At 43.4% G+C, this 16,193-nt stretch overlaps 1 protein-coding gene across 1 annotated transcript; it reads left to right on the forward strand.

Annotated features, from left to right (window-relative positions):
- The first annotated feature begins 2,330 nt into the window (after nt 1-2,330).
- Nucleotides 2,331-15,587, forward strand: ndnfl (neuron-derived neurotrophic factor, like). Its single transcript, XM_021580583.3, has 4 exons — nt 2,331-2,839; nt 9,417-9,631; nt 10,569-10,693; nt 13,484-15,587. Exons 2-4 carry the CDS (start codon nt 9,450-9,452, stop codon nt 14,899-14,901), a joined length of 1,725 nt encoding a protein of 574 aa, XP_021436258.1. The 5' UTR covers nt 2,331-2,839; nt 9,417-9,449; the 3' UTR covers nt 14,902-15,587.
- Nucleotides 15,588-16,193: the final 606 nt, after the last annotated feature.

Genomic DNA, 16,193 nt, shown 5'->3' on the forward strand with positions numbered 1-16,193 from the left:
GATGCTTCCCAGACATGGGGCAAATGAGGAATGAGAGTTGCAATGTGTCCAGAAAAAAACCAAAGAATCAAAACAAGATTTTTTTCCTGACGTCTCAGATTCGCTCTCATCACTTTTGATGAAGACGAGACCACTGGAGGCTGTAAAACATATCAGAGTTTTTAAAAAGAAGATAGGAAAAAAAAACAGACGGCAAGGGCAGCTATAAATGAAGAGATATAGGTACGTGATCGGAGATCAGCCAGAGCCAATTGAGAGCAGGCTGTATTTGCTAATAAGTGACCTGCTAAACAAGCTGTTTACGCAGTCACCATGGCAAGGGGAAAGGAGATCTGAATACAAAGTCCCACCTTCAATTGCTCCCCCATCCCAGGGGACTCGCTCCTTTATCTGTGAAAATTAAATTAATTGTTGGCGCCACCCCTGGAGGTTCCAGCCTCCCTTCCCTCTTTGTGTCTTCATACCCCTACGTTGATACATTCCCACTTATTACCTCAGGACCGCCTGCCCCACCTTCAAACCTACCCTCCCACACCCAGGGGAGGCTAATACTGATCCAAAGGCTGCCCATCCGATCCCAGACAGTTGTCCCTCCCTACTTACTCACACTCACCTACAATCATTCTCTTCTCTTTCTGTTGTCATGTTGGAAGTTGAATAGCTCAATCTTTCCCACCTCCCAACCCAACCTTTTCCTCTCCCTCCTGGTGATCTGATCTAAGATGGTGTTTGTTCTCTCCTCTCTCTCTCTCTATCTCTTCTCTCTCTCAAGGGACTCTGCCAGCTCAGGAGCAGATGGGTGGCTGGTGATGATATGTTGTTAGTAAAGATTCCTCTTAACCCATTGTCAGCTAGCGCCCTCTCTATTTCTTTCTTTCTTTCTTTCTCAAAACACTGCCCACGCAACACTTTACAACATAGTCGCAGTACTGTGCCGCTACTGCTCTGCAGACAGTAGCCCAGCTGTCTGTCCCGTACGACTGAGCCCTGACCTTAAAAACATGATATTTAATACATGATCGTCATAAAGACGGCCTCCTGCATTATGCATGACTCGTAAGCAGACATAAATAATGAATGAAACCAGCAATTTTGTGGTTTCTGCCATGCAATTATTTAAATGAAATTTTCTGTCTTGGTTTTTGTTGCTCTCAGCGGATGGAGTTAGTCCAGTGACTGTTTGTCGATAAGTTATCAAAGGAACACAAGAGAGGGAAAGCTGTGGGATCAAAATAAATATTCAGGCCAGCTCTGATGGTGCAGACCCCACCAGAGAGATATAGAAAACGACAGACGGAGAGAGAGTGTGCGTTTTGTGGGTGTCTGTCCTGATATACCTGTCATATGCTAGCATGCAGGCTGGGTTACCTTACAGATACAATGGGAGAGAGGTGAATTATGGGGACAGGAATATTCTTCTGACATTACTTTGGCTCCATCAGATACGCTGATCCATTTCCTGCACTAAACAGCAACACTGAAATAAATTAAATATACGGAGAGTCAGTTGTATATAGGCTATAACCCCAAAAGGTTAATCAGAATCTTGCCTTCAAACGCATCAGCCATATCGTGCTCTGCCAGATTGTCAACTTTTAAAACTTCAGAGGGATTCTAAAGTGGGCCAGGGAGAGAGAGAGAGGGGAGAGCTGTTAGCTTTGAAAGAGAGTCCAGCAGCAGTGAGGGGTCCTTCCTAAAAGGGGAAACAGATTTTGCCACTGCTCTGATCATTAATATATTCATCTATTTTTTTCCAGGAGGTTTTGCTTTAAGCCCCCATATTGCAGAGGGCTCTCAGGTTTGTCTAAGGACAGACAATACTCCCTCTGGGTGAAGTGGCTCCATTCAGAGGACCTCAATAGTCCCACTGAAGTAGCTAGAGAATGGGTGGGAAAAGCCCTGGCGAGAGAAAAGAGAGGGGAGTTAGCACACAATGCAAACGGCCTCTTTGGTTATCTGATGATATTGACTGAAGACCGGAAGAAAGAGTACATACATGCAGTTCTCCATTGTGCGTCTTTGTGTGTCAATGTGCACCTTGCTCCTCGGAGAGCTGTACTTGACCCATACCTCCTCACACATTTTTATGTTTCTTGCCCTACGTTGTGTACATTTTCAGTTTACAACACTCTGCTGTGGCAGAAGAAAACGTGATGTCAAGCTCCCACAGTTCATACCTAATATAGATCTTATCAGATCCTCCAGCGAATGGTTAATGTGGGCAAGTTTTGTATCATCATTCACTCCCTCTCCATTCTCCGCCACTACCTCTGACAACTCCCCCCCCCACCTTCTGCACACACACACTCCCCTCACCAGCAGCCTCACTCCCACTCCGTGACCTCACCACTCTGAACACACATACACACACACTGCACACGTGTGCCTACCTCAGTTTGATTTGTGCTGCTCACTGAGATCTGAACTGGACTGGAGAAGAGACATTGGAGAGGGGGGGAAAAACTAGAGAGAATATAGGAGAAGAGGATAGAGAAGAGAAGAGAGAGAAGCTTCACTCACAGACGCTGACATTCACATAGCAATCACAGATCTTGTAGGACTTCGTATGGGGTAAGGCTCCACATGTGACTGAGAGGGACGTACAGATACCCAATACTGTGCTTTGGGACTTGACACCACACTGGGAGTTGTGCTGAGGCAGCCGGACACCTACTAAAGCAGAAAGCAAGCTCCAGGGGAGGGAAAGGGGCATCCAACAACAACCTGTGTTGTTTGCTCGAGCTCCTCCTCCCGTCCATCTCTTATCCTCCCTCCGTCCATCTCTCCTCTCATCCCTCATATTCTGCTCTGGAGTGGGAGAGTCTGTCTGCACTGTGAGGTAAGGACAAGCATGTTGTTGTCAAGTGCCTGTGTGTGCATCATCTTGAAACGTTCATATCGATAAACAAGTCTGGGTGTTATTCAAACTTGTATCTACATCAGAGCAGTTCATTTTTTTATGTCAGCCTCGGGAGGTTGGAGAAAGCTGTGTGGGGGTTTGGAGTACTTTGGGTTTGTTGTCGGTGGGACAAATACATGACGCAAATAATGAAGCTTTATGTATTTTTTTTATTTTTTTATTTACAGTTTTCTACATACTGTAGCTTTCCTCTAAACCACTGTATGTTTCACTATGACTGCTTGTCTGTCAATCATTTGTCTGTCTCTGTCAGTCAACCTGCCTTTTTATTTCGTCCATCTCTCCTCTCATCCCTCATATTCTGCTCTGGAGGGGAGAGTCTGTCTGCACTGTGAGTTAAGGACAAGCATGTTGTTGTCAAGTGCCTGTGTGTGCATCATCTTGAAATGTTCATTTCGATAAACAAGTCTGGGTGTTATTCAAACTTGTTTCTACATCAGAGCAGTTCATTTTTTTCTCTCAGCCTCGGGAGGTTGGAGAAAGCTGTGTCGGGGTTTGGAGTACTTTGCGTTTGTTGTCGGTGGGACAAATAGATGATGCAAATAGTGAAGCTTTTATGTATTTTTTCTGGGTTTTATTTAATTCATTTTCTACATACTGTAGCTTTCCTCTAAACCACTGTATGTTTCACTATGACCGCTTGTCTGTCAATCATTTCTATGTCTCTCTGGCAGTCAACCTGCCTTTTTCTCTGTCTCTCTGTCAGCCGGTATCTCAGTCTGTTCCTCTAGCTCCCCATAAGAGTTGCTAAGTGCGATTGTGTAGTGGGAAGTGATAGCAGAAGGAAAGAGGACATAATGAAGGAGGACATCAGAGAGATCCAGCAATAACGTGTGTGCACGTGCGTGTGTGCGTGTGTGTGTGTGAGAGAGCGAGAGTGTGAGAGAGAGCGCGAAAGGGAGGGTGAGAAAGAGGGGGTGGTGGATATAAGGGAGAAAGACGGCTAACACACTCAAACACACTAGCAGTTGGGTAGAAGAACCCTCTACACTCCACCTCCCACCCCCTCGCCATATCATGTCCCCCCAAACCATATCCCATATTGGTGAGGATACACAAAATCCTTTGGGGACCTACCCATGCCATTTAATCTGTCCCTCTAACCCACTCACAGGAGGCAGATGGGACCCCCTAAGTCTAAGTCTAGGACAGAAGACATCTGACACAGTGTCTATACCGATAACAAAGCAAATCAAAATTGGTTCTGTGAAAGTTCCCAGAATATTTGTTAGGTCTGAGCAAATCTTCTCATAATACAAAAACGGTCCAGTCGTGGTGATGATTATAGAATGTTTGTATAAAACATTTGCCTGATGTTGCAGGAACGTTCCTAGAACACGTTAAATCTGTTTTTTTAAAGGCTCCTAGAATGTTTCATTAGGTTGTGGGAAGAGTCTAATGAGAACAAAAATATATATTCCCAAAACACAAAAACTGTGCAGATGGTTATACGGAGCTTCTTTTAGGGACTAAAACACCTTCACTTGATGTTAAAAGAACATTCCCAGAACACATTTCAAATTCAGAGTACTTGTAAGACTGTAATTTGTGATTTTCTTTCTTCATCACATATGTTGAAAATCTTCTGAGGTAAGGTAAAAAAAAAAAACGTATTTAGTTTGATGGTTCAGTCTGTATTTAAAAAAGCATATGAATACAGTTATATAAAGGAAGCTCTTTCCAACTAAAATCACATTTCACAAGACTTTCAACACATGATGAAGAAAGAAAATCACAAATTACAGTCTTACAAGTACACTGAATTTGAAGAGGATGTGAACATTTTCTAACTCAGAAATTGTGTTATGTGTCCTTATTGACCATATTTGACTAATAAAAAAGCTCCACAAGGCCAAAGCTATCCCCTGGTGGCGAAGAGGGTTATTTATCTGGCTGCAGTTCTGAACGTTGCATCTTCAATCCCACATATTCTGTAACCATTTTTCTGTAACCAAGTGAAATTGAGGCCCAGATATACTCTACTAAAAGAGAGGTTGTCTTTATTTCAGATATATAAATCCAGTCAAAAATGCAGAAAAAAAAGCATTGTGTAAAAATTGACGGTTCAAATAAATAAAAAAATCCTACTTTGAGACACTTGATTTGCTGATCCTAGATCAGAACACAGTCTTGTAAATATGGGTCTAGAAGTATGCAGCATACTGTGCACTTGGAGAGTAGACCCCTTCACTTTTTTCTCACTTTGTTACGTTACAGCCCTATTCTAAAATTCATTAAATAGATGTTTTCCCCTAATCAATCTACGCACAATACCCCAAAACGACAAAGCAAAAACAGGCAAATTTATTAAAACCAAAATACTGAAATATTACATTTACACAAGTATTCAGACCCTTTACTCAGTACTTTGTTGAAGCACCTTTGGCAGCGATTACAGCCTCGGGTCTTCTTGGGTATGACGCTACAAGCTTGGCACACCTGGTTGATGTGGTCAATGTTTTGCTCACGCGGAATGGAATATGTTCCGGTCAGACTCAGAGAACAACATCGACTTATACGCTGACCCGGTGAGTGCGTTTATAAAGAAGTGCATTGGAGATGTTGTACCCACTTTGACTATTAATTCCTACCCTAACCAGAAACCGTGGATGTATGGCGGCATTTGCGCAAAACTGAAAGCGCGATCCATCGCATTTAACCATGGAAAGAGTTCTGGGAAAATGTCTGAATATAAACAGTGTAGCTATTCCCTCCGCAAGGCAGTCAAACAAGGGAAATGCCAGTACAGGGACAAGGTGACGTAGCAATTCAACGGCTCAGATACTAGATGTATGTGGCAGGGTCTACAGGAAATCACGGACTACAAAAATAAATCCAGCCACGTCACGGACACCGATGTCACACTTACAGACAAACTAAACACCTTCTTTGTAGATTATACAGTGCCACTGTCGCGGCCCGCTAACAAGGACTGCGACCCCGCACCCCCCCCCCCTTCTTTTCTCTGTGGCTGACAGGAGTAAAACATTTAAACGTGTTAACCCTCGCAAGGATGCTGGGCCAGACGGCATCCTTAGTCGCGTCCTCAAACCATGCGCAGACCAGCTGGCTGGTGTGTTTACGGACATATTAAATCATTCCTTATCCCAGTCTGTTGTCCTCACATGCTTCAAGATGGCTGCCATTATTCCAGTACCCAAGAAGGCAAAGATAACTGAACTAAGTGACTACCGCCCCGTAGAACTCACTTCTGTCATCATGAAGTGCTTTGAAGACTAGTCAAGGATCGTATCACCTCCACCTCTCCTCACCCTAGACCCACTTCAGTTTGCATACCACCCCAACAGATCCACAGACGACACATTCACCATCACACTGCACACTGCCCTATCCCATCTGGACAAAATTAATATTAATATGTAATAAAATTAATATTATAAGAATGCTGTTCATTGACTACAGCTCAGCATTCAACACCATCGTACCCTCCAAGCTCATCATCAAGCTGGAGGCCCTGGGTCTCAACCCCACCCTGTGCAATTGGGTCCTGGACTTTCTGACGGGCCACTCCAAGGTAGTAAAGGTAGGAAACAACATCTCAACTTCGCTGACCCTCAACACTGGGGCCCCACAAGGGTGCGTGCTCATCTCCCTCCTGTACTCCTTGTTCACCCACGACTGCGTGACCATGCACGCCTTCAACTCAATCATAAAGTTTGCAGATGACACAACAGTTGATTGCCAACAACGACGAGATAGCCTACAGGGAGGAGGTGAATGTGGTGTCGGGAAAACAACCTCTCACTCAACATCAACAAAACAAAGGAGATGGTAGTGGACTTCAGGAAACAGTAGCGGGAGCACCCCCTTATCCACATCGAAGGGACAGCAGTGGAGAAGGTGGAAAGTTTTAAGTTCCTCGGCGTACACATCACAGACAAACTGAAATGGTCTACTCACACAGACAGTGTGGTGAAGAAGGTGCAACAGCGCCACTTCAACCTCAGGAGGCTGAAGAAATTTGGCTTGTCACCCAAAACCCTGACAAACTTTTACAGATGCACAATCGAGAGCATCCTGTCGGGCTGTATCACAGCCTGGTACGGCAACTGCAACACCCTCAACTGCAAGGCTCTCCAGAGGGTGGTGTGGTCTGCACAACGCATCACTGCAGGCAAACTACCTACCCTCCATGACACCTACAACACCCAATGTCACAGGAAGGCCAATAAGATCATCAAGGACATCAACAACCCGAGTCACTGCCTGTTCACACTGCTACCATCTAGACGGTGAGGTCAGTACAGGTGCATCAAAGCTGGGACTGAGAGACTGAAAAACAGCTTCTATCTCAAGGCTATCAGACTGCTAAACAACAATCACTAACCCAGAGAGGCTGCTGCCTACATTAAAACCCAATCACTGGCCACTTTAATAAATGGATCACAAGTCACTTTATACAATGCACTCTAAATAATGCCACTTTAAAAATGTTTACATATCTTACATTACTCATATCACATGTATATACTGTATTTTTTACCATCTATTGCTCCTTTGCTATCGCTCATCCATATACTTACATGAACATATTCTCATTCACCCCTTTAGATTTGTGTGTATTAGGTAGTTGTTTGGGAATTGTTAGATTACTTGTTAGATATTATTGTTAGATATTACTGCACTGTCGGAACTAGAAGCCCAAGCATTTCGCTACATTCGAATTAACATCTGCTAATCATGTGTATGTGACATGTAAAATTTGATTTGATTTGATTTATTTGGGGAGTTTCTGCAGATCCTCTCAAGCTTTGTCAGGTTGGATGGGGAGCGTTGCTGCACAGCTATTTTCAGGGGTCTCCAGAGATGTTCGATCAGGTTCAAGTCCGGGCTCTGGCTGGGCCACTCAAGGACATACAGAGACTTGTCCCGAAGCCACTCCTGTGTTGTCTTGGCTGTGTGCTTAGGGTCGTTGTCCTGTTGAAAGGTGAACCTTTCAACCCCCAGTCTGAGGTCCTGAGAACTCTGTAGCAGGTTTTCATCAACGAACTCTGTACTTTGTTCATCTTTCCCTCAAGAACGACTAGTTTCCCAGTCCTTGCCTCTGAAAAAATCCCCACAGCATGATGCTGCCACCACCATGCTTCACCGTATGGTATTGGATGGTATTGGCCAGGTGTGGTGCCTGGTTTCCTCCAGATGTGACGCTTTGGATTCAGGCCTGAGTAAAGCATCTGAATACTTATGTAAATGGAATATTTCAGTTTATTTAATTTTTTTAAATGGAGGAAAAAAAATTCATTTTTTTGTTGTTGCTTTGTCATTAAGGGGTTTTGTGTCTAGATTTATATGGACAAATAAAACAAATACATTTTAGAATAAGGCTGTAACATAACAAAATGTGGAAAAAGTGAAAGGGTCTGAATACTTTGCGAGTGCACTGTACGGTATGTGGCACCAGTTATGAACATTTTAGACCTGAAGCTGTAGAAAACACCAATCATTTATGTGCCTCCATCACACTTTGCCTTCTTTTGCTCCATGTCTCATTCATTACTCTGGACCCCATCCTCCCCCTCTTCTCATTTCTCAAAATGTTCTCTCACTCTCCCTCACTCCGTGTCTCTCATTTCTCTCTCTTTCAATCTTTCTCACTCTCACCTCCCTCTCTCATTTCTCTCTCTCTCCCTATCTCCCTTCCTCCCTCTCTGTAAAAGCTTTATGGGTTGTTCACTCCACTACTGGGATAATGAGATCCTCCATACTTTGTAATGATGCAACTGTTGTTGTAACTCAGAGGTCCCAGGGCCATCAAGACTCAGATGCATATGCCTAGAACCTACGAACAATTGTCATCTGATCTACAGGGCACAGCCTTGACGCCGACAAACACACGTTGAGAAGCGGGCGTTTTTTGAAGACTGTGACTTTGAATGAATGTATTTTTTTCTCTGGAGACAAGAGCCAAGACCTGTAATCATATCTTCAAATCATCACAACAGTGAGAACAGAAAAGAAAAAACAGCCCAATCTGAAATCTGTTTCAAAGTTCTTGTGGCTTTGCTTGCTTTTGTCAAGAGAATCTGTCTTCCAATTGAATTATACTGAAGCACCTCCAGATGTTGTTTGTGTTTTTCCAAACTAAATTGGCGGATTTCCGTTAACAAAGGCTGCAACGACCATGAAAAAATACCCTCTATTTAGAGAACAAACCCATTTGTACTGGCATACTATAAATAGATCTATATATTCAAATGAATCCACTTCTGAGAGATATTTGCAACCTACTTCACGCTTTGAAAGTCGTACGATGAGTGATTTTTTACCAAGTGTCAAGCTGCGCTATACAGATCCCAGTAATATAGCGTGGCAATTTGCTTTCCCGCATGAATAATTCCATGTGAATAGCTGAAATGTTTCCTCATATCAATGAATCATCTGCTGCTAGACCTCTTTAGTACATCATGAACAGTAGGAGCAGAACTGTATGTGATGGAACTGATGGATGCTTTTGACCTTTCCCCTGCTCTTTCAGTCCCTGGGAGACGGCAGAGTGTTGACAGTGTGAATGATGGCAGCAATGGCCCTGTCCTGGTATCTCTGCCTGGCCGTGACTCTCCTCTGTGGCCCCTCCTGGCCCCAAGGACACTCGGCTCTGGCCCCTGAGAATGAGGTGCCACTCCGCCCCACCGCCTGGCTGCCTGATGGAAAGGTCACCTCCATACATCTGCCCAAAGGACGCACCCGGAGGTACAGTATAGAGATCACGTCAGGGGAGGTGGATAGTATTGCACACTGAATGTTTATGTTCCGTGTCCTGGACAAAGATTGAAACACTTAAGAAAGGCCCCTGTTTAAAATGCTGTCACTACAATAGGCTATGTTATTACAAGCTACCTAAATGGTAATTTCCTGCGTAATTCTTCATTGTTTTGAGCAAAAACAATGATAGCCTTAATCTTAATCGCCATTTCTTTGGTTGTTGGAAAGGCAGTGTTGAGCGTAGTGTGGCCGCATGGGCAGTAAGAGCAACCCACTTGGCCCGGGCTCTGCTGATCATGTCAGTGGTAGAGCTCTAACACTGGGAACAGTAAATTGGAATATGGGCATCCCTGTGAGCTGTCCATATGTCCATCCATGCAGCCAGGCATAAAAAATAAAAAAAAGATTTTTTTTAAATTAGAAAAAAAATCTGCTAATTATGATTTGAATTAATCAAATCAGTTAAACTATGTATTGCCCTTGACAACATTGGCATGGCACAGCTGTTGATAAACTGCAGCACATCAGCAGTTGAGCCAGAAAATACATGTAAAGAATGATACTATTTTTCAACGGGCAGAATAAATATCCCGGAGCCTATGACAACATAGAGGTCAATTACATCTCAATATTGAATGTCTCACCTTGATGAGTTATGTTGGTGAAAATACAAAGATGATAAAATATTGATGTCTGAGTCGGTGATTGATAATGAGAGTCATGGTTAATTGGTGAGTTTGAATCTAATTATATTGTGAAGGAGAAGAACAATAAGCTTGTAGAAGGAGACCAGAATGTCACTTGGAATGCTTTGACGGCTACATGTTACAGTACTTTTCTTAGGTACAGTATGTTATTACATTTGTAAGGGGAAATAAAAATTTCATAGACAATCCCTTTTCGTGTGGTACCTATCTTCGTGCAGACTGTACTTCACATTGAAGAAGAAGGTTGTGATGATGTCTGTGACCGTCAGTCCCTGTGACCTCCCCATCGAATGGACCCTCGCAGCCCGAACCCTGAAGGACAAACCGCCTAAAAGTCCACACTGTAAGTGGGAAACACTGATAGAAAATAAAAGCAACTACACACAACACCCTCTCACATGCAATTCCTATTCATATCAATTCAGTTTCATTACACCTCAATCCAATTCACACTGGAGCCATTTATTTTTGACATAGTGTCCATTTAAAGACTGACCCTGGTCATAAATGTCTACAAGATAGGAGAGACTTAATCAGTCCATTGGTCTTGCTCTCCCTTTCCACCTCTCTCTCTATCTCTTACTCACACACTCACAGTACTGAGCCCAGGACCAATATATCACTGGACAATCTGTCCAACCATTTTACCTTCAAAGAGAGAAGGACAGTAATATCTAAATGTCACACTTGTATCCTGAATGTAAGAGAGATTAGAAGGACGTTTGTATTAAAGTATGATTATATCTTTATCACATATAGTACAGTGGTTTGCAAAGTGTTCACCCCCCTTGGCATTTTTCCTATTTTGTTGCCTTACAATGTGGAATTGAAATGTATTTTTGGAGGGTTTGTATCATTTGATTTACACAGCATGCCTACCACTTTGAAGATGCAAAATATGTTTTATTATGAAACAAACAAGAAATAAGACAAAAAAACTGATAACTTGAGAGTGCATAACTACTCACCTCCCCAAAGTCAATACTTTGTAGAGCCACCTTTTGCAGCAATTACAGCTGCAAGTCTCTTGGGATATGTACATCTAGCCACTGGGATTTTTGCCCATTCTTCAAGATAAAACAACTCCAGCTCCTTCAAGTTGGATGGGTTTCGCTAGTGTACAGCCATCTTTAAGTCATACCACAGATTCCCAATTGGATTGAGGTCTGGGCATTGACTAGGCCATTCCGAGACATTAAAATGTTTCCACTCAAACCACTCGAGTGTTGCTTTAGCAGTATGCTTAGGGTCATTGTCCTGCTGGAAGGTGAACCTCCATCCCAGTCTCAAATCTCTTGAAGACTGAAACACGTTTCCCTCAAGGATTTCCCTGTATTTAGCACCATGCATCATTCCTTAATAAATTCTGACCAGTTTCCCAGTCCCTGCCAATGGTATTCTCGGGGTGATGAGAGGTGCTGGGTTTGCGCCAGGCATAGCATTTTCCTTGATGGCCAAAACCTACATTTGACCAGAGTACCTTCTTCCACATGTTTTGGGGAGTCTCCCACATGCCTTTTGACAAACACCAAACATGTTTGCTTATTTTTTTCTTTAAGCAATGGCTTTTTTTCTGGCCACTCTTCCATAAAGCCCAGCTCTGTGGAGTGTATGGCTTGAAGTGGTCCTATGGACAGATACTCCAATATCCGCAGTGGAGCTTTGCAGCTCCTTCAGGGTTATCTTTGGTCTCTTTGTTGCCTTTCTGAATAATGCCCTCCTTGCCTGGTCCATGAGTTTTGGAGGGTGGCCCTCTCTTGGCAGGTTTGTTGTGGTACCATATTCTTATTTATTTTTTTATAATGGATTTAATGGTACTCAGTGGGATGTTCAAAGTTTCTGATATTTATTTATAACCCAACCTTGATCTGTCCTTCGCCACAACTTTGTCCCTGACCTGTTTGGTGAGCTCCTTGGTCTTCATGGTGCTGCTTGCTTGGTGATCCCCCTTGCTTAGTGGTGTTGCAGACTCTGTGACAGATCATGTGACACTTAAATTGCACACAGGTGAACTTTATTTAACAAATTATGTGAATTCTGAAGGTAATTGGTAGCACCAGATCTTATTTAGGGACTTCATAGCAAAGGGGGTGAATACATATGCACGCACCACTTTTCAGTTTTTACATTTTATTTTTTAGTCATTTTTTAAAATTTCACTTCACAAATTTGGACTATTTTGTGTATGTCCATTACATGAACTCCAAATAAAAATCCATTTAAATGATAGGTAATGCAACAAAATAGGAAAAACGCCAAGGGGGATGAATACTTTTGCAAGGCACTGTATTGCCATACTTGAGGATAAGGGTTTTTAAATTTGTCATTTAAAATAACACATAGAGAGGGTTCTGATTTTTAAAATAACTTTTATAAGATTGATAGATTTGTACAGAACGGCCTATACAGTACAAACTGAAATTCAGCTAAATTCGAACCTTTACCATTTAATTGAAAATGTCTCATATTCATGCCAAATAGATTTTATTTGCGCTACTATGGGTTAAGCAAAACCCAAAATAGAGCAAATCTGGTGGAAACCTCTCAAAGAGTTGCAGAAATAGAACTCGAGGGTTAAATAGAGAACAGATAAGTCTAAGCTACATAACTTCATTCAATTTAAAAAATAATAATAATCTCTCGATGAGCACAAAAAGGACAGTTACCAAAAGTAGCCTATTTAGGGCTAGCAATGATATTATGCAACATGGCCCTCACCAGCCTGCTTAGTTCAAATCAGTGGGTATTCAAGATGGACAAATGAACAGCTTTATGAAGTTATACTGTGACACATAAATCATTCAGAGTTTGAACCCTATGTTCCCCAAAGTCTGCCTAAATTATTCACTTCGATTGTGTAACATTTGGTCACTTTTTATTTCCCAAGGTAAGGACAAATTATAATGGATGATGGTGAAACGGGGTTTATATGAATAAGGGACAATCTTCTTTGCACTTCATTGATTATAGTTGACTACTGTATTCATTTAAAGTAATCAGGATACGTATTGAACTGTAAGACTGTATCTTCAATGAGTGTGAATGTATGTTCTGTCTAGTGAATGTAAGTATGTGTGCGGATGTATGAGGCAGAATATGAATGACCCGTGGCTTAACAGTGTTTTCTGCACAGGGAGTACCAAGAAGAGTATGCCAGAGGTGTGGTGGAGAGGGCCTGGAACTGAAGCCAAGATACACACCTACACTGGCAATGCCATGGACACCTACACAGGTCCTTCCTATGCCCCAGCATCTATCTACATCCTCAGACTGCGCCCCAAGGACCAGGACACCAGGGCTACCATGTACCTCCATCAGGGCTCTGGGCCCTCAGGGGCCTTCCCGGAGCTTCCCTCTGACCCCCATGTCCACACCCTGGGTGTAGGAATGACCAGTGTCACCCTCAGCTGGGGCCCCAGTACCTCCCTCACAAGACTGCCGCACACCCAACGCAGCTATGACTACTGTGTCCTTGTCAACCGCAAACACAACTACCGCAACCTCTGTGCCGCCCGGGAGGGCATCAGGAAAGAGCAGGAGAAAGACAAGAAACGGCAGAAGAAGGACAAACAAAGGAAAGTAACTGTGTGGCCCATTCTCAAAAACTGGTGGTGGCAGCAGTGGGATGCTGAAACAGATCTCCGGTCACCTGCTGCTCTCCGTGACCAGCATGATGATCTCCAATGTGTTTGTAAGGGAACAGAGAGCGTGTGCACTGTTTCAGAGCTTGTCCCCGACACGCAGTACTACTTTGACGTCTTTTTGATTGACAGGCTAAATGGAACCAGTGCAGCATATACTGGAACGTTCGCTCAAACACATGAGGAGGCTCGACCAGCTATCACACCACTCAGGGAAGGGGAGCTCCGGTGGGTGACCTTCCAGGATGGAGGCTCAACCTCTGGGGAGTTCTTTAGCTTCCGTCCCCGGGGTTGGCAGCAGAGTGGCCTGCTCACTCTCCAGAGCTGCGGAAGCAGTGAGAAGATCAAGGTCACCATCTCCAGCAAGGGCCAAGAGCTTAGCTCCCAGGCTGTGGGAGAAGACTTGGCTCAGATCTGGCTCCAGGGCAGCCCCTCCTACCTCATCCACCTGGAGAGAGAGGGAACTGCGCCCCCCAGACAAGCTGCTCTAGGGGCACTGAAGGCCTCTGTTAAGATGCAGGCATCCTCTGCTTACCATCGTCAAGGGGTACCTTCGCTCCCCACCACCCTGCAGATTAAGTCTTTCAACAGGCTGAGGAGCTGTGACTCCATCACCCTGGCCTGGATGGGCACAGAGGAGAGGAGCCTATACTGCGTGTACCGCCGGAGGCTGGGTAAGGGCGAGAAGGGAGGTACGGCACCCTGCCTGGGGCCTGAGTCACGGTCGGACACTGAGAGAGTCGTGTGTAAATACTTCCAGGAGCTAAACCCTCGGCGGGCTGTCACGACGGCCGTGATCAGGGGCCTGGAGCCTGGGGTGGCCTACATGTTTGATGTCTATCTAATGAGACGCTGGGGGATCCCCATAAAGTACAGCAGCAAGACAGTGAGAACCAGGAAGGAGTGCTGAGCTGTTGCCACCTCCTAGTCTCGTAGTCTGCAGCAGCATTGGACTCAACAAAGAGGTGATTTACAAAGACTTACCATAACAAAGCCATTCTACTATGAGGGAGACTGTTAATAATTGTGGTACACCCTCCGAAGAGTGGTCGCATTTGAACACTGGTACCCATGGATTGGGTAGGAGAAGCAGAGGGGGGACCGCACACCAGCAAAATTAATTCCATTACAGTAACCTGCTGTGCTTTTTGTCTTTTTGTTTATAGTTGTGCCAGTTGTCCAAGTACTTATTCTGAGTCTGAGTACAAAGGAGGATAGAGGTTTTTGATGACAAAGAATGTCAGCAAAGACTTTGCCCAAAAATATGCAACAGAAACAGATGGAGCTTTGATCGTACTTTACAATGGGGATAGAGAACGTATGGCAAGATCCTACAGTATAGTATATATTTAGTGCTGCATTGTTTTGTTCTATATTCTACAGGCTTAAAACACAGATGGGGTAATCTATTGATACTTAGCGCAAAGTCCGTGTGTAGGCTATCTTGTGTTCTGCTTTCGCATGAAGCAGGTAAAATGAGCTAGCGACTAGCGTCATTGTCTTTGATGTATTTTAATTGTGCTATGCTTAAAATGCCCCAATAAACACATTAGTATCTGTATCTCGGTATCAACATCTAATAAAATATAATCTTTTGTTTGACTCTTTGCTGACAGTTAGTTGAGAAAATGACTAAATTGAGAAATCAATGTGACCCTAATGTTAACACTTGCATTTATTTATCTCTACTTGGATGATTACTACAAAACTAAAGAAAACAAATGAAAATCATGATTGCCTAGCAGCCCTACCTGCTTCAACAGACAGAATGGGTGGTCATCAGCCTGTGATATCAGAAAGTCCTGATTCCACAAAACACACTAAAAAAGTAACCAATACGAGTGCGTTTTTGCATCGACGTAAGCATGTTTTCGTTAAGCCTGTTGCATGCTTCCCAGTCGAAACAGTTTGTGCCTATATTATGCCTAAATTAAAATGTGTGATGTTTTTGTTAGTTTTGGTGTTTGACTGATATTTTTTTCGGCTGTTCGCACACACAACATATAACACAACATATAATGTTTTTATCTTGAGGCAAGTTGAAGTTCGGTAGCCGAAGTCTACGCCCCTTCGTCTGTGATTGATCACAGTGATTGATCAACAGAACTATGGACAGGATTTTTCTATTAAGTGTTTGCTGTGATTCAACCAGAAAGCGCAGCAGCAAATAGTTTTCATGAAAAAAAAATCACTTCAAAAGTA

The sequence above is a fragment of the Oncorhynchus mykiss genome, chromosome 23 (assembly GCF_057628025.1).
Source record: "Oncorhynchus mykiss isolate SJ-2025 chromosome 23, ASM5762802v1, whole genome shotgun sequence".
NCBI classification, from domain to species: domain Eukaryota; kingdom Metazoa; phylum Chordata; class Actinopteri; order Salmoniformes; family Salmonidae; genus Oncorhynchus; species Oncorhynchus mykiss.